The sequence below is a fragment of the Hyperolius riggenbachi genome, chromosome 7, assembly GCF_040937935.1.
Source record: "Hyperolius riggenbachi isolate aHypRig1 chromosome 7, aHypRig1.pri, whole genome shotgun sequence".
Lineage (NCBI taxonomy): Eukaryota > Metazoa > Chordata > Amphibia > Anura > Hyperoliidae > Hyperolius > Hyperolius riggenbachi.
In genome coordinates, this window is record NC_090652.1 from 154,092,223 (window position 1) to 154,115,577 (window position 23,355).

The following is a 23,355-nucleotide window of genomic DNA, read 5'->3' on the forward strand; positions in this document are numbered from 1 at the left end:
ACCACAATGTATGGCGACAGTATATTATTTTGAAATATAAGTGGTTATTTTTCTGTTTGTTCTGGCCATAATTACAAGCCCCTATGTAATAAATTAAAATTAATTTTCCCCCATAAAATATAGAATAAAAAAAGCTGAGTCCCTAAGGCAACTATTTATTTATTTTTTTTAAGCTGATTTTTTTTTTTTACAAGTGTTTTTTTTGGGGGGGAGGGTTGGAAGTGTAATTTTATTAATGATGTGTATATACTTGAAAATGTATGTATTTTGTAAGTGTAATATACTTTTTGGCCACAAGATGGCGCTGGTGAACACTCATAGGACGTGTTCACTTTTTTTTTTTTTTTTTTTTTTTTTTTTACACACTTTATTAAACTGTTACATTTCCTGTTTATGTGAATGGACGCAGCCGCTGTTCGCGGTCACGTCCATTCACTCCAGGCACTGCGATTGGGTAGAGGACTGTTCAGTCCTCTTCCCCAATCGCCCAGCACGGGATCCCGACGGTAATGGCGGCGGTAGCGGCGGACACACGGCGGTAGCAGCGGCGGGAATGCGCGACGTATTAAAACGTCATGTTGCTGTTAATAGCGGTAAGCATGACGTTTTAATACGTTAGGATGGCGGTAAATGGTTAAAGGAATACTTAAGTCAAAAAAAAAAAAAATGACATTTACTCACCTGGGGCATCCCTCAGCACCCCGAAGCTGGATGGTGCCCTCGCAGCCCCGCTCCGATCGTCCTGTCCCCGCCGGCGGCTACTTCCGGTTCGGCGACAGCCGCCGACAGGCTGGGAACGCGGCTGATTTTCCGCGTTCCCAGCCGCTGCTATCACTCTCTATGCTGCTATAGCGTCTATATAGACGCAATAGCAGCATAGAGAGTGATAGCAGCGGCTGGGAACGCGGAAAATCAGCCGCGTTCCCAGCCTGTCGGCGGCTGTCGCCGAAACGGAAGTAGCCGCCGGCGGGGACAGGACGATCGGAGCGGGGCTGCGAGGGCACCATCCAGCTTCGGGGTGCTGAGGGATGCCCCAGGTGAGTAAATGTCATTTTTTTTTTTACTTAAGTATTCCTTTAAGGACCGGGGCTGTTCTCTGCGATCTGTCCTGCGTGGGCTCTCCAGCCTGCAGCACAGATAGTGTACAAGGCAGGGCGATCAGACTTCTCCCCCCCCTTTTTTTCCCCACTGGTGGGGGGGGGGGGGGGGGGATGACCTGCTGGTGGGGTCTGATCGCCGCCGCTCCGTGTGGCCGAGTGGGGGGGCTTCTCAAAGCCTCCCTCCGCAGCGCGATTCCACCCTCCCCCTCCTTCCCTCCCTACCTCTTCCTCCCTGGGTGGCACAGGACGGCGATGCTTCCTGCGCCGCCTCAGATAGGCTTCAGCCTATCACACGGCGCCAATCCCCGGCCAATCAGAGGCCGGGGATCGCCGATCTCCTTTACAGCGCTGCTCCGCAGCAGCGCCGTATTGATGTAAACAGCGAGGATTTATTCCCCGCGTGTTTACAATTAGCCTGCGAGCCGCGATCGGAGGCTCGCAGGCTATTCACGGAGACACCCTCCGTGAACTGACATGTAACGGCCGCTCATGTAAAACCACAAACGACCAGCCGCCGCCTATCGGCGTTAGCTGGTCGTTAAGTGGTTAAGACGTATACCCTGGTAATTACTGCATAGATTTAGTTTCAGGCAAATACAAGATTCATATAGAGTTTCAGATGATTGTTCTTTGACCAGCCTTTACATCCACACCTAGCAACATACACATAAAAAGTAAACTTGCTTTCAAAAAAGTTATTCAAGAGAAAAATCAAACAGCAAACAAAGATAGATAACTATTGTCTGATACCTTTATGGACTCTAGTTCCATGCGTAAGCGGTTGTTCTCAGAGAGGAGTTCTCTGTTCCTGTGCTCTGTCTGATGTAGTTGTGCCTCCAGCTCAGCCTCGTATTCCCGACTTGCCTCTTGGAACTCGCTTAGTTCTTCCTGTGCATTCTCAAAACTAGGGTGAAAAAAAAAAAATGCACATCAAACCGCACTTCACACTTTCCACATTGTAATCACTGTAATAGCAAATCAGACATACCTTTGCTTATATTTCATTGCTAGAACTTTCCAGTACTGGGCCTCTTCCTCCAAAGAATTAAATGTTTCTCTGTTTAAATCATCCATATCAGCACTTTCATAGAGCAGATCACCAATTCTGCATTAAAATATATTCAGATAATAAGCAAGCAGAACCAGACTAGAATGCATTGGCAGTGGGGGGGGGGGGGGGGGGGGGATTTACAGTGGGTTAACAGTTCGTGGACATTTTTAGGTTTACAGTTCATTAATGTTCCTCTCAGTCTGTGGCATGCTGTGACAGCGTGCAGCCTGTAGATTCCTCTTCTCCTACTGTGAAAGTGTGGACATACAGTACAGTATAATTGTTATAATAAATGTATATAGTAAACATTTGGGTATAGTAAACTACCTCTCCAGGTCCTGGCCAATCTCCATTATAAGTCTATGGGAGCAATGCTTAGTATAGTAAACTCAAATAATAAAACTATTATAGTAAACAAGTTTTTTGGCCCCTACGTGATGCTGAATCTAGATATAGTCAACACTGGGCGGTACATGAGTCATATGTCAGTGTGAAACGCATGCTGCTCTCTTCAGGCTGGTAGCATGCAAGTTAATGCCTGATAACACTTGTAAGACAAGAAGAATGGCACAGGCGCTGGATATATAGTACTGTTCAAATAAGCAGCCTAGGGAAAATGAGGAATAATGTAAACAAAAGATGATGCAGTGTCTGGAATATAGCAGCTAGTTATGATGTTGGGATAATACAGTAGTATATTTTCATTTTCCTGTCTACTATGTACTTCAGATGCGTATGTATGTGTGGTCATCTGGCTTTGGGGGAAGCTGTACTTGTCTGTATGACAATGTGGCACACAATTACCCTCAAGTGAAGCACGTTGGTGGAGGCGCCCAAAGTATGTTATAGCAACAGCTAGATAATTGTATTTATTAAATTGGATAAAAAGTAAATAAAAATATATGGTATGATGAGGAGGTCTCTTACCTCCAAAGAAGACTCACGTGGGTAGAAAAATGAGTCTTTATTAAAATAACGGTTATACTGTAGACAACACGTTTCACGGGACTCAGCCCATTTCCTCAGGTCAATAAAACAGATAACCTTAATAGCTGTGCGGAGCTCGGGCGCATAGATCATAGATACTGTACAACTGTGGTGTGTGTGTGCGCTGTATTCGGCCTAAAGCGCAAAGCTGACCCGAATACGAAAACGCAGATTGCACGCTGAGCACTCGACAGCCGAGTGGACGTGTCTAGCAACAGCTAGTGGGGGCAGTGAAAAGTGTTCTGAGGGGTCACAGCCTTGTGTCAGCTGGACTAAGGCTGCTTCCCCCGCTTGATCTGGTCAAACCCGCAGTCGGGAACCGTATACGCAGACGTGCCCCGGGTCGGTTCCTGACAGTGTTACCACTTCCACTCTACAATCACCGATAGAAGTATCATCCCTGTCCTCCAGCGAGATTGTACACACTCCCGGGTTTCTCTTCCCTTATTAGCGATGATGATCCTGGTAGCATGTGGAGCGCAGTACAGCCTACTTTCCCTTGTAGTACAGATCAGAGCAGGCCTATTCACTGCAAAATTAAGGAGAAGGGATTGCTAAGTCCCGCCCACAGAGGTATTAAAGACACTTGCATTACATATGCAAATGGCTATTCTGATTCTCTGGGTTTTGAAGAGAGGCTTCGTGATTGGCTCAAGTGTGAGCATAAAGTTTTGCAGGACACTGGTTTCATGTCCCCCCCACTGAAGTATTGGACCCAATCACAGGAGAAAAAGTGGCTCTTCTATTCAGTGACGGCTGCAATTTTTAAGGAGCCCTGGATACTGCTAGCCCAGCATGCCCTGGTACATTCTCTGCTGCAAAGGACAAACTTTATCCTCCCATTGGATGTACAGTACAAGCACTTGCACATTTGGTGGACTACAAGGTTAAGTATACCTTAGTGCTGCCTAGACAGGCTGAATAAATCACTAGTACATTATCCAGGGCTCCTTAAATTGCAGGCATCACTGGATAGACGCAGTTACTCGCTTCCTGTGAGTAGCGCTAATATCTCTGTGGGCAAGACTTGCAGCACATATTCTGCAAAATTTTGCTCACACTTGAGCCAATCATGAAGCCAGTACTATATATCAAGCACTGGGGCCATTCTTGTCTTACAAATGTTATCAGGCATCAACTCACCTGCAACCAGCCTTAAGAGCAGGGCTGTGGAGTCTGAGTCGGAGCTATTTTTGGTACCCGGAGTCAAAGTCATTTATTTTATAAACTGAGTGTAACGATCGGTGTAACACAGAGAGGGTCTGATTACCGGTGAACTGCAGTATCACCGGGAATACAGAATATACCCGATTATTGGTGATCTGCAGTATCACCGATAATCAGATATATCTACTAACCTCTGGACACCAGATATAACAAGTGAGTGTTTAGATGCAACAGTATACTTTGAGTACTTCTACAGAAGTATGTTCCTTCCGATGGCCTAGACTCTCCCGGGGGAGGAGCTAGGCTGAGGGTAGGAAGGACAGAGCGTGAGTGACACCAGAGAGAGAGGGTGTCACTAACAGATCTGGGAACTGCCTCTAACAGTAAGGCCAGTTCTCGAGGTCGGCAAGCCAGGTCGTTAACACACAGACAGATAAGGTACAGATTCAGGAGACAGATACGGAATTCAATAAACAGACAGGGTTTGGCAACGGAGTATCAGAATAGCAAAGTACAGAATCAGGAGGCAAATACAGAGTCCAGGAACGAGCAGAGTTTGGCAACAGGATATCAGAAATAGCAAGGTACAGAATCAGAGTTCAGAGGAATAGTCAGCAAGGCAGAAGGTCATAAATAATACAGTTCAATATTCCTAATGCTAAGGTGTGAGTTCCTTGATCATCAACACCTTTGGAAACTATGCTAGAACACAGATACAGACAAGGTCTGAGTGCTACCACGTAGTGATCGCAACGGCAAACACCAGAGAAATTACCAGCATCCAGTATATATACTACAGCGCTCACCAGCGCCACCCCTAAGTGCTGGACCAATGGAAGGCGGTGAAAATGTCAGCTGACTTCTCTGGCTGTCATATAAGCTCTGCCTCTCAGCGCACGCACGTCCTTCTGAACCTGTGTGGACTAGCAGTCCCAGCCACACCAGATATGTCACAATGTCAGCAGCTTTGCCATGCGTGCAATCCGCTGCATCCAACGCGGACTCCACCGCTCTGCCCATGCGGCGGTTTCTTTGCGTTGTGCCGCCATTTTAGACACGGAAACAGCCTTTGAGCCCTTGCGGCGGCTTTTCCGCGTTTCCTCACACTGAGAAGTCGGAAGTTTGAGTCGGATGATTTTTGTACAAAATCCACAGCCCTGGTAAGTATTAGACTAAGGAGTTGGGGTTGAGGAGTCGGAGCCATTTTGGGTATCCGGAGTCGGAGTTTGAGTCAGTAGTTTCATAAACTGAGGAGTCAGAAGATTTTTGTACGGACTCCACAGCCGTGCTTAAAGCGGACCCAAACCAAAAATTTTTTTAATTAAAAATATTTAGTTGCACCACTCTGACACATAAAAAGATAAATAAACACTCCTTCAAACCTATGATCATTTCAGTGCATGCTTTTCACCCTTCTCTTTTCATAGCTAGGGTTATACTGGGGCAGCCATTAGCAATTCCTCCTCTGCCGGACACCATCAACTCCACCAGTTTGCCGGAAAAATTCTGGCAATTTGAAAAGGAAGGGAGGGGTTCCTCCAATAAATGTAAAATATTTTATATTTGTCATCATGCAGCTGAAAAAAGGCTGCTATTATTATTATTATTATTATTATAATTTAGAAAATATTTTTATTTTTGAAATCTTGTATTTTTAATTTGGGTCCACTTTAAGAGAGCAGCCTAACATGGGTTTCAGAAGTACTAGAAGATGAAGCGCGCCATAGTGCATTAAATGTGGAGGAGATTTTATTAACAATTAAAAGTTATACTCACAAACATGAGTGATATAATTCGCATCTCAGCGGACTGCCAGCCGCTTGCCTCTGCAGTGGGAGATGACGCGCTGTGGCCAGCAGCGCGGTTTCCGTTGTCTTGGAATCCGTCTCACTGGGAGGTGGGCATCGCTGGAGTGTCAATGGGCGTGTGATGTCATTACGCGTTTCGGCGCACAGCGCCTTCGTCAGATGACGTCTCACGCCTACAGGGGACAACTTATAGTGTCGCTCTGGAGGTCGCCATAGCAACCAAGAAGCTAAAATAACTTTATTGACAAATGAACAAAGGGGAGAAAGCCTTTCTCCCCTTTGTTCACACGCCCATTGACACTCCAGCGACGCCCACCTCCCAGTGAGACGGATTCCAAGACAACGGAAACCGCGTTGCTGGCCACAGCGCGTCATCTCCCACTGCAGAGGCAAGCGGCTGGCAGTCCGCTGAGGTGCGAATTATATCACTCATGTTTGTGAGTATAACTTTTAATTGTTAATAAAATCTCCTCCACATTTAATGCACTATGGCGCGCTTCATCTTCTTCTAGCACTTCTGAAACCCATGTTAGGCTGCTCTCTTAACCTGCCTGGCGTTCTATTAAGATCGCCAGGGAGGCTGCGGGAGGGTTTTTTTTTAATAAAAAAAAAAAAAAAAACAACTATTTCATGCAGCCAACTGAAAGTTGGCTGCATGAAAGCCCACTAGAGGGCGCTCCGGAGGCGTTCTTCCGATCGCCTCCGGCGCCCAGAACAAACAAGGAAGGCCGCAATGAGCGGCCTTCCTTGTTTTGCTTCCCTCGTCGCCATAGCGACGAGCGGAGTGACGTCATGGACGTCAGCCGACGTCCTGACGTCAGCCGCCTCCGATCCAGCCCTTAGCGCTGGCCGGAACTTTTTGTTCCGGCTACGCTGGGCTCAGGCGGCTGGGGGGACCCTCTTTCGCCGCTGCTCGCGGCGGATCGCCGCAGAGCGGCGGCGATCAGGCAGCACACGCGGCTGGCAAAGTGCCGGCTGCGTGTGCTGCTTTTTACTTGAGCCAAATCGGCCCAGCAGGGCCTGAGCGGCAGGCTCCGGCGGTACTGGACGAGCTGAGCTCGTCCAGACCGCCCAGCAGGTTAAAGTGGACCCAAACGCACAACTCTGCGTACAGAAGAGGAAGAGGTGAGCTGATGAAAGCCGGGTGCTCACCAAAACTGGCCCGGTAGAGCACCCAACAAAAAGAACCTGGGGAGAACACTGATCACTATATCCAGAGTCCGTGTCACGTAGGGGTCAAAAAACATGATTACTAGAACAGAAGTTTTATTATAATCAGAGTTTATTATACCAGGCGTTGCTCCCATAGACTTATAATGGAGATTGGCAGGGAGCTGGAGAGGTAGTTTAGTACACCCAAATGTTTACTATACCAGAGTTTATTATAACAAGATTATACTGTAGTTTCATCAATTTCTTGTAGGTTTCCCCGGCTGCAGCATATTCAGGGTAGTGCAGCAGGAAGGAATTCTCGTCCCAGGGTCTTTTGCTCACAGTGTTGGCAGTCTCATCCCTGCGTTTGTACACTATATGAGTTTTTGTGTTAAAGAAATCATGCACACTGTATTTTTAAATATACAAAAACATACATTTGACACTTGTGCATCTGCATTTTGGAGGGGGAGGGCGGTCTAACAGGCATGTGGTCCAATGCATCAGACTGTGGAGGAAAATACAAGCACATATTTTGAAATGGCCCTAAACGCTTATTGGTCTGGCAAAGTTGTGGACAGAAAATATATAGGGGCACATACACTGCGCAAAGCCTGGAGACTGGAAAATGGCAAAACAAAGCAAAATAGCAATTCCGTACAATACACGCAAATTATGGTATGTGTGTGAATAGCCCATAATGCACAGTATTTAGTATATTCACAGGAAAAATGAGACAAAAACCTTGCCACTAGATGGGCTGCCAACTACAACTTAAAGGACCACTATCGTGAAAATTGTAAAATGTAAAACTACATGTTAACATACAGTATACAAATAAGAAGTATATTTCTTCAAGACTAAAATGAGCCATAAATTAAGTTTATTTTCAAAAGCACTTGGTGAACAGCAGTTGCTCAGCCCAACTGTCAGAATAGTGTGTAACCTCTTCTGCGAATGAGGGGAAAAAAAAATAAATACGTGGTTTATGCATAAACTATTAAACATCCTAAAATAGTGTAAAAAGTTTTAAAAAATTAAAATGAATGGTTTCATCAATACAACATGTAATGTAAACCATGACGGATGACAGACTGTTAGGCTGATCCATTTGTTAGGGTTTTTTGTTTTTTTTTACTTTCTTTTACTTTCATTTCACAAATATAACTGCTGCCTACCTAGTTTTCATCGCTGTTACAGCTGTTATAATAATGGCTCCATATGTGTTTACATTGTTGCCTGGCAACCAGACTTAAAGAGGTCCTTTAAGTCTATCGGGATGGATATATCCGTCCAGACAGACTACCCTGCTGCCGCTGCACACGCCCCCTACTGATAGTTACTCATCTAAGTCCCCGGCAGAAAAACCGACGGCCTCTTATCAGAGGCCACAGTTTTTCTGCACAAAAAAAACCCAAAAAAAAAAACCACAAACATTTCCCATCCTAATGCTTCCTGGAAGCAATAGCTTTCGCTTCCAGGACTTTTTGACTGTGGCCAAATAATAAAACTACTCCGATGTGCATTTTTTAATAAATTACATTTAAAATTAACTGTGTACCTCCCACACCAAAAATTACCCCCCCCCCCCCAATAAAAAAAAAGAAAAAAAAAAGAAAAAAGCAAACAAAACATATGTAGTTACCTAAGGGTCTGAACTTTTTGAATATGCATGTCAAGAGAGTATATTACTATAATTTTTTAAAAGTATAAGCTTGTAAATAGTGATGAACGCAAATTGAAAAAAATGCACTTTTATTTCCAAATAAAACAGGGCTGTGGAGTCGGTCCAAAAATCCACCGACTCCGACTCCTCAGTTTAGGATTCCACCGACTCCGACTCCTCTAATTTGCATATTACAATTTTGTTGATTAAAAGTATGTAACATGAAATTCGTCTCTTAACTGCCAACGCTTAGGAATTTTACAAGACAACTGAAGTGAGAAGGATATGTAGACTACTATATTTATTCCCTTTAGACTAAAACTAGTCCTTGGTAAGAGTACTTGTAAAAGGTACAAACCGGAACAAAGAACATCTATCAGGCCCTAGGCAATGTAAGTGTGGGTACATGTAAGAATGATGTGCAGGTACTCTGCAGGGGAATGAGGAGATTGTAAACAGACAACACCTCTGTGTTCAATGTGCACAGCATTCTCAGTTGATTCCCTGCAGCTCTGTGGGGAGTGCATATGTAGAGTATAGTACTACTGTGTAACAAAGTAAACCTGAGACAGATGAAATTAAAGTTTTATACATACCTGGGGCTTCCTCCAGCCGCCTTCAGGATAATCAGTCCCTTGTTGTCCTCCTCCACCACCTGGATCTTCTGCTATGATTCCAGGTACTTGAGCCAGTCGGGCGTAGTGCGCATGCACACACTCCGCCGCCAGGAGCATACTACACCTGTGCAGCACTATTGCGCAGGTGCAGAATGTTCCTGGCTGTGGGAGCGGCATGCGGCCGGAGAGCGCTGACTGGCTGAATTACCAGGACTCATAGCAGAAGATCCGGGTGGTGGAGGACAGCGAGGGACTGATTAGCCTGAAGGGGGCTGGAGAAAGCCCCAGGTATGTATAAAACTTTTCTTTTCATCCGTCTCAGTTACCCTTTAATTTGTAGTCACCAAACCAAATTTTAACAACATATCAAATTATTTGATTTAATCAGCAAAGGGAGTGCATACATTTGCATAAATCAGCATCAATGCAGAATTATTTCCATCTCGTTGACCATCTCTATTAGTGACACAGCTACACATCAGGCTTTATTCTTACAGCATAGATGTTATTTAGTATATATAAGATTCCTGTGTACACATCATATATACAATCACAATCAGATATGTATATCTGACCTTAAAAATACGGGGACTGCTTTATTGAAGCAGCACAAGTTACTAATTTTGATTGGTTTATTTCATTTTTGTGGACTAAGCACAGCTATTACTGTATATATACATTATTTTTAATGACTATTATCTGAGAAATAGAACATTTTATCATATTTTCTATTTTAATTACAGTTACAAATTCATTAGGAGTCGGAGTCGGTGCATTTTTTCCCGACTCAGACTCCAGGCACCCAAAATTGCCCGACTCCGACTCCACAGCCCTGAAATAAAATATCGGCGCCATAAATTGTGATAGGGACATAATTTAAAATGATGTAATAACCGGGACAAATGAGCAAATAAAATACCAGTACATGGGTTTTAATTATGGTAGCATGCCTTAATTTAAAACTATAATGGCCAAAAACTGAGAAATAATGCATTTTTTTCATTTCTTTCTTAATCTTCCTGTTAAAATGGATTTAGAATAAAATAAATTCTTAGCAAAATGTATCACCGAAAAAAAGCCTAAATGGTGGCGAAAAAACCAACATATACATCATTTTAGTGTGATAAGTAGTGATAAAGTTATTGAAATGGGAGGTGAAAGTTGCGCCGGAGACTTGCGCCTGCGCAGTAGAGCAGACCCGACGGCGATCGGGCATTTCCACCTATTTCGGAGCTGAGAGCCGCCACAACGCCTGTGCAGGAGCCGGGAGGTTAAATATTTACATGGTCGCTGTTCGGAGGGCTGCAGTGAGACCCCTGAGGGACGGAGGATGACGTGGGAAGCCTCATTGGGACCCTGAGGCTTCCCCCCTCTCAAGGAGAGTACCCCCCATGGGAACTTTTTGATGTTACAGGTTTTCTTTAAAGTTCAAGGGATCAGAAAAATTAGTTTACTATAACAGAAGTTTACATTGGGCTCTATTCACAATAAAATGCGCATTAACTTTTTTGGGTTAAAAATTCTCCAGTGATAGATTTTTTTTTGAGTATTCACTAAAAATTTACCGAGTGTGATAAATGTTTGATAAAACTGCAGTAAAACAGGTGATAAAATGAATTATAAACAGTCCGTGATAATTATGGAAATGAAGCTTTTTTTGACCAATGTAGGGCAGCCCATATGCTTGCCACCCATTACACAGAGACGACCCAGGAAAGCCTGTCACATTTAAAGTGGGAGCTCAACTCTTCTGCAGGACAAAAGGAAAAAATATAGAAATGCACCCTGTATGTATATAGTTTAGCCCAGGGGTGCCCACACTTCAGATCGCGAGCTACTTTAAAATTCGCCGATGCCAGGAGATCTACCAATGTTTCAAATGCTAAGCTTAGCGCCCCCCCCCCCCAAATAGGATAGCCAGGTATATGTGCCTGCAGTATAGGTTAGTCAGGTATATGTGCCTGCTGTATACAGTCCTGGCTAAAAGTTGAGACTGTCAAAAATATTAGTTTTCACAAAGTTTGCGGCTAAACAGATTTTAAATCTTTGTTTCAGTTTGTGATGTACTGAAATATTGTAAGCACGTCACACGTTTCAAAGGCTTATTGACAATTACATGAGATTAGTGTCAGCATTTTAAGTTGGCCCTTCTTTTTCAGGACCTCTGCAGTTCAACTGGCCATGCTCTCAATCAACTTCTGGGCCAAATCCTGACCGATAACAACCCATTCTTTCATAATCACTTCTTTGAGTTTCTCAGAATTTTGGTCCCAAAGCCTTTTGTCATGCTGCTTCTACATTTTGGAACTCGTTACCTAAACAGATCAGGACAGCTCCATCTCTGGACGTGTTTAAATCCAGACTGAAAACCCACCTGTTCAGTTTGGCATTTGCAGAAATTTAACTTTGTGGCCTGGTGCACACCAGAGGAGTTTTTCTGAGCGTTTTGAGTTTTTAAATCTGCTGCTAATGTTATCCTATGTGTCTATGCACACTGGAGCAATGAGGTTTTGTAAAAAAAAACAACAAAAAAAAAAACCCATAGCATTACATTGGGATGAGCTTTTGAAACCTCTAGCGCCCAAACCTCATTGCTCCAGTGTGCATAGACACATAGGATAACATTAGCAGCAGATTTAAAAACTCAAAACGCGGGGGCGTGGCTTGGCTATGGCCGTGGAGGGACGCAAGTAAGGAGAGCTCCGATACCCGCTCCTTCCCGCCTCTGATTTAGAGATAGAATTGACTACCCAACACCCGGAATCACGATGGGAGGAAGGGACAAGAAGGCTAAAGGCACAAGAGAAACCCCGAGGGCAGAGATAGCCACTTATTTCCGCCACACGAACAGACGCCAGAATGACGCAGCTCCGCCATCTTCGTCCAGATCGGAGAATCCAAAAGCCCAGCGTGACCGGACCTCTCCCACCCGTAAGTCTACACAATCTGCACCTATACAATCTTCCCCGGAGGGTTCAGAGGGTGAGGAGGAGGGCGAAGAGGGCGAAGAGGAACTAGATATAAAGGCCCTGTTACGCTCTATACCATCAAAGCGGGACTTTGAGGCCTTTGCCACTCGTATTGAAAACGCTTACAAACGAGACATAAAGGAGGTCAGAGAGGATGTACATGAACTCGGGGGCAGAGTAGATATACTAGAGAAGACTCAAGCCGCACTTATGGATAAGATTGAGGAGCTAGTTGATAAATCCAAAGCACAAGACCAGGCCTTACAGGAACACGTTTACAAAATGGATGACTTAGAGAATAGAGGCCGCAGGAATAATGTGCGTATCAGGGGATTGCCTGAAGCCACACATCAAGAAGATCTAATGGTATCAGTACAGGCAATTTTTAGACTCTTATTAGAAAAAGGAGATGACTTTCCGATTGTCCTTGACAGGGCTCACAGGGCTTTTGGAAAAGTACGCTCTAACTTAGCACGTGATGTGATCTGTCGCTTGCATTCATATACGCTAAAGGAGGAAATCATGGCCGCCGCACGAGACAAACAGTCAGTGGATTTTGATGGCGCCACTATCCTGTTTTTCCCTGATCTTTCCAGGTACACGCTGCAGCTACGTAGAGCAGCAAAACCACTATTGGAAGCCATTAAATCAGCAGGAGGACTCTATTCCTGGGGCTTCCCATTTCGTATTCTAATAAAACTGGATGGCAAGTCTTTTGTTTTTCAAGGTATCCACGACCTGGACAAGGTAAAGGAATTTCTATCCAAAACTGACTTGAGTCTTCCAGACTGGCCCCAGGTGGAATCTGTCTCATCTCTACCTCAACAAGAACGTTGGCAAGTTGCAGGTTCCTCCAACAACCGACGTAGATCCCGAGCGGCATCCGAAGATGGGTGAACTGTATCTAATTCTGCTTTCTTATTTGAAATAGTCCTTTTCTTTTTTCTTATATTATAGTTCCTAATTATCACGTGTTTGCTCATTATGGAAAGCCTATGACAAAAAACGCTTTATTGTGCAGTATAATGGAGGACATAATAAGCTGCGCATACTATTTACAATGTTCTCCGTCCTACATTACTTTTTCTTTTCTTCACTATTATATGTGCTTCTTTAAGAGATAGCCTTTTTTCCTTCATCCTTCCCGTTCTGGGGGAGGTGATGGAGGACTAGGCACAATATGCAGAAGAATGGATACTGATGTTATGCATTACAACTACTCAAACTTTGCTGGTGGCTTGACTCCCCCCAAAAGTCGGTTGGGGAGTCACACAATGCAATGCACAATCACTCTTCTGGGAGTAGTTGCATATATTGTTATGCACAATGTTTATAGATTATTTTTATAGAGGTTTATTCTTAATACATATGATTAACATTATGATGGTTAATACGTTAGATAGGATGGTTCCGGGTGTTGGGTCATTTATAATGAATCACTAGCCTTCACCACGAGATATGCTCACAAGACCTTTTACATTGGCTTTTTAGTGGTGTTTATGTTTTTGATTTGTAGTGGGAGGGGGGGGGCAGAGGAGTGACGGCCAGGCCTTCTACGTACCCCAACGATGGAGGGGCGGTCGAACAAGTTGATAGTAGACCGTGTTTGCTATTTGGCTTTTTGTACTGGATCCCACTTTTGTGAGATGCCAATACAACAGGGGGGGTGGATGGGTTTTTGGGCAGCTGGACAGCTGTGTGGGATGGGGGGTGGGATACTCTCTCTTTCGTTGGTTCAGGTATTTAGCCTAATTTTTATTTTCCCTTATATAGGACAATGACACTCAAGATATGTTCACTTAATGTGAATGGCTTTAATGAGCCATCTAAGCGATCCCATATTCTGTATCAATGCCATAAGGAGAAAGCAAAAATTATATTTTTACAGGAAACCCACTTTTTAAATGACAAGGCCCCTGATTTAAGCCACAACAGATATTACCCTAAATGGATATGTAGCAACTTTCCCGGTGGTAAGTCTAGAGGCACAGCTATTGCATTTCACAGAACAGCTGAGGTTGAAATTATAGATAGCAAATTAGACAAACAGGGTAGATTCACCTTTACTAAAATAACCTTAGGTGGTAATAAATTTACGCTTGCATGTATATACCTACCAAATTCTGACCAGGTTAATGCACTCTGTTCCATTTTAAACCAGCTTGATATCTATAGTGAAGGCAGGCTTATCATAGGCGGTGACTTAAATTTGACGCTAGACCCCTCAATAGATACTTCTAGGGGAACCTCTCATATCTCCATTAGGAAGATAAAACCCCTCAGGAAACTATTATTCGAGTTACAACTAGTAGACATCTGGAGAATCCTTAATCCAGGTGTTAAAGATTTCACCTTTTTCTCAAACCCACATCACAGTTATAGTCGAATAGATGTATTTTTGATATCTCACTCATTGTTATCCTGGGAAGCAAGCTCTAGAATAGGCAACCAACTATGGTCTGATCATTCACCCATCTTCCTTAAATTCAAAATTCCTGAAGTAAAACCTACCACTTTTAACTGGAAATTAAATAACTCCTTGTTATCTGATACAGAATATGGTCCTCGCATAGCTAGAGCATTGCAAGACTATATCACTTCCAACACGCAAACAGAAGAGGTGTCACCGGTTTCAATATGGTTTGCACATAAATGCGTGATGAGAGGTGCATTTATTCAAATGGGCACTAAAAAGAAAAAAGAAAAAGCTTCACAGGTTCTTTCTTTATTAGCCGAAATTCACAGATTAGAGTTATTACATAAATCATCTTTGAGCTCACAGATACTGAGCGATCTACAGAATACCAGGGAGAAACTAAAACATCTGTTGGAACTTGGAAGATTACATAACTTGATGCGATATAAGGGCCAACTATATGAACATTCGAATAAATGCAGCCGTCTCTTAGCACGCTCTTTGAGGCAAAAAAGAGCATCTACATTTATTCCTTCTATTCTGAATTTTCAAAACCAAAAAGTATATAAGTCAGAACAGATTGCGAAAGTGTTCCATTCCTACTACTCAAAATTATACAACCTGAATATAGACAATCCCCCTACAGCACTAATTGACAAATTCCTAAAAGACAACAAACTCCCTACCATATCTAATGAGCAATTAGAAATGTTAAATACTCCCATTTCAAGTGATGAGTTTTTCTGCTCAGTATCTGGTTTAAAAACAGGCAAGGCGGCAGGCCCTGACGGATTTTCACCTGAATATTATAAAATACTCAAGGGATCCTTAGCACCACTCTTTCTTTCAGCCTTCAATAAAATAGGCGAAGGTGCCTCCCTTCCTTCAGAGGCGAAGCTAGCACATATTTCTATAATTCCCAAACCAGGTAAAGATTCCTCCCATAGCTCTAATTACCGGCCAATCTCCTTGATAAACGTAGATTTAAAGATATACTCCAAGATCCTAGCGGATAGATTGATCACAATTATACCAGAATTAATTCACTCAGATCAAGTGGGATTCGTACCAGGTAGGGAACCCAGGGATAACACAATCAAAACTTTATTACTATCCAATTTTGCACAATCCTCGAAAACGCCCGCCCTCTTATTATCAATCGACGCAGAGAAAGCCTTTGATAGGCTTTCCTGGTGCTTTCTCAAAAGTGCTATAACCCACATTGGCTTTCCGCCAGGGTCTAGATTTCATGATCTCGTTTTTGCCCTGTATGATAAACCATCAGCTCAAATTAAAGTTAACGGTCTTTTGTCGGATCCCTTGAGTATTAGCAATGGTACCCGTCAGGGCTGTCCGCTCTCTCCATTACTATACATTATTTCTATGGAATTCCTAGCAAATTCCATACGCAATGATCCGGATATACATGGATTATTGTTAGGAAAAAAACACTATAAATTGGCACTATATGCAGATGATTTGCTTTTATATGTATCTCAACCAGTGACATCTCTTCCTAATTTGCTGAAAACACTGAATTTTTTTGGTAATATGTGCAATTTTAAAATTAACGCCTCTAAATGTGAAGTTTTAAATATATCAATTCCCTCACGTATGGCGAGAAATATTCGGGAATCCTTTCCCTTTAGATGGTGTGAGGATAATATTACTTACCTGGGTTTAAAAATTACTAAAAATCCTTCTAATCTTTTCCGTGAAAACTTCCTCCCACTACTGGCCAGATTTGAGGAAGATATTCAGAGATGGAAAGGAATTTTACACTCTTGGACTGGACGCATTAATATTATAAAGATGAATTTAATGCCAAGATTGCTTTACCCTCTTCAAACACTGCCTATACATATACCAGCTTTTTTCTTTAAGAGAATCCTTATCCTCTGGTCTGGTTATATATGGGGAGGGCGTGGTCCGAGGATAGCAAGAAGCACACTTTTTAAATTGAAGGAGGCGGGAGGCCTTGCTTTACCTAATCCTAAACTTTATCAACTAGCTGTTCATCTAACTCGCATAAAAGACTGGGGAATGGGCATTAAACAATGGGTATGCATAGAAGATACACTGATAGAGGGGGGAATTAAATCTACACTTTGGATCCCACATAATAAACGGCAGCAGTTGCATAAGAAATGGCCATTGATCACAAAGGTTTCCCTGCAGCTATGGGATCAACTAATTACACATCATAGGATCTCATCACATTATGGGCCCCTTATGCCAATATGGAATAATGTATTATTTCCCCCTGGTTTTAATCCTACCTCTATAATAAGGAAAGCATTGGGTGAAAATATTACGGTGGGTTCTCTGCTGTCCTCGGACCAGGTTCCTTCAAAGCAAGAACTTTCAAACAAATGCCAAAATGCAAATATATCATTTCTTGAGTATTTTCAATTGACACATTTTTTAAGGCAGTGTTTGAGAGAGGGTTATGTGGTGAGAGACATCTCTGACGTAGAAAAGCAACTATTTATTTCACCTCCGGTTCGGGGTGCTCTCTCGCTATATTACAAGATGCTCTTGGACATTAACTATGAAAATAAGCCATCTTTTGTATCTAAATGGCAACAGGAATTAGGAATGGAATTTTCGGATAAAGAATGGGACAAAGCCTTCCTTTTTGCAAATAAAGCCTCAATTTCTGGCAGAGGAAAAGAGAATGCATATAAAATCCTATCAAGATGGTATAAAACCCCTGTAATGATACATAAGTTCTGCTCGGAAGTTTCCCCACATTGTTGGAGATGTGATATTGCTGAAGGCAATATGGCACACATATGGCACTCATGCCCCTTGATACAACCCTTTTGGTCTAAAGTCTGTAAAATAATATCTGATTGCTTAGGGATCACTATTGAAAACTCCCCTGCTACACTACTTTTATTAATGCTTCCAATGCCTATTAAAAAATTTAAGAAGTCAATGCTTAAACATTTTCTGGCAGCAGCTAGATTAGTGATCCCTGAATTTTGGAAATCTAAAATACCTCCATCCATTACTGACTGGTACAGGGAAATGGAATATATTGAACGTATGGAAAATTTCGTTCAAGAATCTCATCCTAAACCAATATCCCATGCTAATTCCTGGTTGCTATGGCATATTTATCAGGAATCAGAAGAAGGTAAAGCTATGTTAAGAGGGGGGACATAAATGCTTTGATATATAGAGGGTATTAAGTACACTTGAATCTCCCTTCACCTGGGTCAGGTTGTCCTATGGGTTGATTAAATAATGAACGCCAGTCTTACCTTTATAATAACCAACGAGAGAGAGGGAAAGGGAGGGTTTGGGGGGTGGGGAATGGAGGGTAGAAGGGTGGGAATGGAAGGGTGAGGGATTAAAGAGATATGTGAATAAGGATGCAAATTACCTTTTATCTTAAGCGGTACAGGTATAACCTTGTTTATTGCGCATTATTTTGATATACATGAGATGTATTCTGTACAATGTGTAATTTGTCTTGAAGATAGCCTAATGTTTGGGCAAATGCTGTTCTAATGATGTTCCGATTTCCTTCTTCACTGTCTCAATAAAAATTTTTGAAATCAAAAAAAAAAAAACTCAAAACGCTCAGAAAAACTACTCTGGTGTGCACCAGGCCTAAGTGAAGACTTCATCCTACTACCTACTAATGAATCTGAGAGAGTCTAAGCGCTTTGAGTCCTATGGTAGAAAAAAAAACTCTATAGAAATGTTATTGTATAAAATTAGTTGTTTGTTTGTCCACCCGCCTCTTGAGGAATGATCACAAGTTCTCAATGAGATTAAGATCTGGGGAGTTTCCAGGCCATGGACCCAAAAATTTCAACATTTTGGTCCCCGAGCCACTTAGTTATCACTTTTGCCTTATGACACGGTGCTCCATCGTGCTGGGAAATAAATTGGTTTTTCACCAAACTGTATCCAAGGATATGTTGTAGCGCTTATTTATGCAATATTGATTGGCAGCATAGAGTTAGCAAGGAATACCACCACCTCACACTCTTAAAACAACAATTAGTAAAACTCATGCGCCTATGCAAAAAAAATAATGCAAATTTTTTAAATTAAATTTTAAAATAGACCCGAATAGTCAAGTCTGCACACCTTTTAATTTTTATAACAAAGGTCTGTGCTTTTTAAAAGTACCGTAATCCTCCTTCACAGTGTCAACATTCTTACTGTTTGCCAAAAGACTGAAATATCTCATGCAACTACAGGAATAACTGACTACCGTTCAGAATACACTTCTTGATCGCACCTGTATTGCTCCCAAATATTTAATCTGCAAGGTCCTCTTCGTAGCTACATCAAAAATTCATAAAAGTGCATCACAAAAATCTTTTATGATCACATTAGCGTTCCCTGTCCGGATTTTCCTGATCTGATCCGGACCGTATACTGTACAAACGGAACGTACGTTCCGCATAGCAGTGCAGTCTATGCGGACGTTCACACGTGTTCGTTCCGTACAGTACGGAGCCGGACCGGACACTTTTCCAACATGCGCTATTTTTTGGGTCCGGATCTCCGGCCCACGCACCCGGACCGGAGCCGGACCTGAGCCTGACAGCACCATCCGGAACACAGAAACCAATGGGAAACGGAAGGCACAGAACACACTGCCTACGAAAACCTGACGTTCTACCCCACTTCCTATGCGTATCCAAGCAGCCATTTCGGATGGGGACACATGGGCCAAGCATGTCTGGAGTGGAGCAGCAGTGACAGACGTGCTGGAGCTATTTGGCAGAATGTCGGAGGTGGAGGTGAGGCCTACAGCGGAGGAACCTGATTCTACAGGTGCACCTTCTGCTGACCCCAACATTTTTTTTATTTAAATTCCACTATTTTTTGCCCACGGATCCGGATGGCAGCCTGATGCATGCCTGATACAAACGGACTGGATCCGGATCGGAACCGTACGGTTCTGATCAGGACCTGATCCGATCAGGATCCGGTCCGTTTACTTGCCAAAACGCAAGTGTGAACGGGGCCTAACACTGCTGCTGCCTATGGAGTGCATCCTAGTGGCTGCAGCCCTGGCGCTTTGAGTCCGGCAGGAGTTTGTTGTCTGTCTTCATAACATTCTGGAGTATGTGCAAATTGCTATTATATAAACGTAAGCACCAACTGGCGGGCAGCGTGCGAGCTTGTAACGCTGCGGCCGCGCCGCCTCTCCTCCTCTGCATCCCTATTGGCCAGCAGCAAAACTTGATGAGATGCAGCCAAGTTCTACAGCTGCCGGACACAACATTTAATGATGCCGCGATCTACTGTGAAGGCAGTTGTGATCTACCGGTAGATCGCGATTGACCTATTGGGCAGCGCTGGTTTAGCCTGTCTAATTCCCCCTCATCTGTGAATAATCAAAACTAATTTGAGCTCTCAGCTGTGCCAGCTGGCTGCCTCAGCAGAGCAGCTAATTTGTAAACGAAGGATGTTTACCCAATGTCTGATTCCATGAAAGCAGGAAGTACACACTGGAGATTTTTTTGTTGGATTTGTATCAGCCTAAATTACCTCACGCGCTAACTAATTGTGAATAGAGCCCAATGAGTCAAATTACTTTTCTCCTATGTTGCTGTCACTTACAGTAATTAATAGAAATCTGACATTACTGACAGGATTTGGGCTAGTCCATCTCTCCGTCGGCGATTCTCAGCATAGCTTTTATTCTTTAAGACACTACCCAATAATGGTTTATACACAGATGGCAGTTGGAAAGAGCAGGTCCCATTCATTAACCTCCTTGGCGGTATGAAAAATACCGCCAGGAGGGAGCGCAGCAGTTTTTTAAATTTTTTTTTTTTTTTTAATCATGTAGCGAGCCGAGGGCTCGCTACATGATAGCCGCTGCTGAGCGGCATCCCCCCGCCCGCTTCGATCGCCTTCGGCGATCTCCGATCAGGAAATCCCGTTCATAGAACGGGATTTCCTGGAGGGCTTCCCCCGTCGCCATGGCGACGGGGCGGGATGACGTCACTGACGTCGGGACGTCATTGGGAGTCCCGGGCCACCCCTCGGCGCTGCCTGGCACTGATTGGCCAGGCAGCGCTGGGGTCTGGGGGGGGGCCCGCGCGCCGCAGCAAATAGCGGCGATCGGGCGGGGGCCGGCGGCGATCAGAGTGCTGTCCAGCACGGGGTTACCGCTAAGGAGGTTAAAGAGGAGCTGTTAGGTATAGGGTCTCAGAGGAAAAAAAAACAAACAAACAAAAAAAACACATCAGTAGCTAAATATTGGCTGTACTTACATTACATATGCATTTCACTGTCCACGTTTGGATTTCACAGAATTTTTATATAGTATTTGCAGAGAATGATGCTCTTGACAGCTCATGGCAGGTTCCATGTTTGTCTGTCTCCTATGAAGCCAATTGTGATGTCATATCCTCCCTGCTTCCTGATGATTCCACTCACAAAAAAGATCCTAATGGACAACACTACTGTGCAGTAAATATTAATTAGCCATGTGGCTAGGAACAATAGCGGACTCATGCAGTATACTCTAAATCTAAGGGAACCTGCTGTGAGTTAGACTGCTGTTACAAGCTGCTGTAACATGAGCCTGTAACTTCTCACTGTGAAAGCAGCCTTAGGGAAATAAAGGGGAGGACCCAAGGTAGTGCACTGAGGGGTAAAGAAGCAGCCCCAGAATGCTTTGCAGTATCTGTTATGCGTCCTGCCGGCCTCCTTACCAGTTTGGGAATAACAGCCTTGCTGTTCAGCACACAAAGTAAGAGAGATTTTTAACTTCAGTTTTGACTTTTTGGCTTCCTTCTAAACTGTTTAACACAGGAGAATAGAGGTTTAACCATTTCACAACTGAGGGGTTTTACCCCTGTAACACCAGCGCTATTTTTACCTTTCAGCGCTGCCTCCATTCTAGTATTTATGTACTATGATTGGTTATTGGGGACTCTCCAGAGTCCCCATAACCAATCATTGTACTGCAGAGCCGGGGTGTGTGTGCACGCGCGCGCTGCACATTTGTTTACATTACATTGTTTTGAATGAAAACGGCTTCTGTTTAAAGCCGTCTTCATTATACTCGCTATCGGCGAGGCTAACTGGATTTAGGAACGCTCATTCCTAACATCCAATTAGTCACCTGCTGTGCGGGCTGGCTGGAGTGTGCGCGAGAGTTCCCCGCCCACTCCCAGCCAGTAAATAAACAAGTGCGCCTTTCTCCGTCCCTAGGGGTGAAGCGGTGCGCAGAGGGACGGAGAAATTTAGCACTGGGGGGGTGAAGTGGTTAAATTAGCTTTTGCAGCTTGACAGTTACTCCTTAAGGGCTTTTGAAAATAAAGTAAACCCTAAGAACCCCCATGAGTAGATAGGCTAGTCCAAAACCTGTCAGTTCTGTCAGATTTCTACTACTTACTGTAAGCGATGGACAGTTTTGTGCACGAGACGCAAGCCCCGCTCAGTCATTCCTCTGCCTCTCCGCATAGCAGCAGAACGAGAAGTCAGCTGTATAGCCGACTCCGTGCCTGTACTGCACCGGCCCAGCGATATTGCCCGAGGGATTGGGTCCCGATCCAAGACAGGCGACATCAGACCGAGTGTAAAAACCTTTACATTTTTCAGTACTTACGTATTATACCCTCTAGCAGGATGGCTCTGAAGTTAGACAGGCTGGAAAAGTCTGCACGGTGTTTCTTGAGCAGCTGATTCACCACGGATCTGTTCCGCACAACTTTCTTGCGACCTCGTGACAAGGTGCCCAAGTGTTTCGTGTGATAGTGTACACACTGGGGACCTCTTTAAATAGTGACAGAGCAGTTCTCGCTCTCTCCACTCAGCAGGAGCTGTCAGCTCTCCCCCTGTACTAGTATCAAACAGAGGCAGGGTCGCGGCGCTCAGTGTTTAGCTGGGTTGCCGGTGTAGTGTCGAGACAGTCTTCCCATCGAAGTATCATACTTGATCTTCTGCGCACGCGCATAGCCTTTCTGCTCATGCGCAGAAAGGCTAAGGGCAAATTACTTTGAAATTCATCCGCGGCTCGTCAGACCTTCCTACACCGCACGCCAGCGGCAGAGACAAGCCGTGTGGTGCCCGAGGACGCAGACCAACAACGTGGTGATCCCGCTGGAGGCTTCAGCCAGCTGCCAGATCACCCCCAGACCCCGAATCTAGTCGGCTGCTTACCCTACCCATGACATTTGAATCAGGTCAGTTTTGTGCATATCCGCGGCTGCAGAGCGGTGGGTTTCCGCCCGCTGCAGCCACTAATACTACGGGTGAGCAGGAAGAGGGAGCCCCAAGGTGAGAGAAGGGGGGGGGGGGGGGGGGAGACGTCCCCCCTTCTCCACCACTATGCCCATCGCTCCCTCCTCTCTGCTTCTCCTCCTGGAAACACCTAAAGACCTGGCTATTAATCGGACACTTCTACACATAACTATATATACTGGGGGACCTG

At 44.0% G+C, this 23,355-nt stretch overlaps 1 protein-coding gene across 3 annotated transcripts in view; it reads right to left on the bottom strand.

The window, feature by feature from the left end:
• The window catches only part of NDE1 (nudE neurodevelopment protein 1), a 136,848-nt gene that overhangs the window by 98,881 nt on the left and 14,612 nt on the right, over positions 1–23,355 (bottom strand). For 2 of the 3 annotated variants that reach the window (XM_068244771.1, XM_068244773.1), the window contains exons 2-3: positions 2,089–2,205; positions 1,851–2,004 (exon numbers count right to left, since the gene is read on the bottom strand). In XM_068244771.1, coding sequence (XP_068100872.1) covers positions 1,851–2,004; positions 2,089–2,174 — 240 coding nt within the window. In that variant the 5' untranslated portion in view covers positions 2,175–2,205. Of the gene's footprint in view, positions 1–1,850; positions 2,005–2,088; positions 2,206–8,093; positions 8,153–23,355 lie in introns of those variants that run through there. The other variant, XM_068244772.1, reaches the window with a different exon arrangement.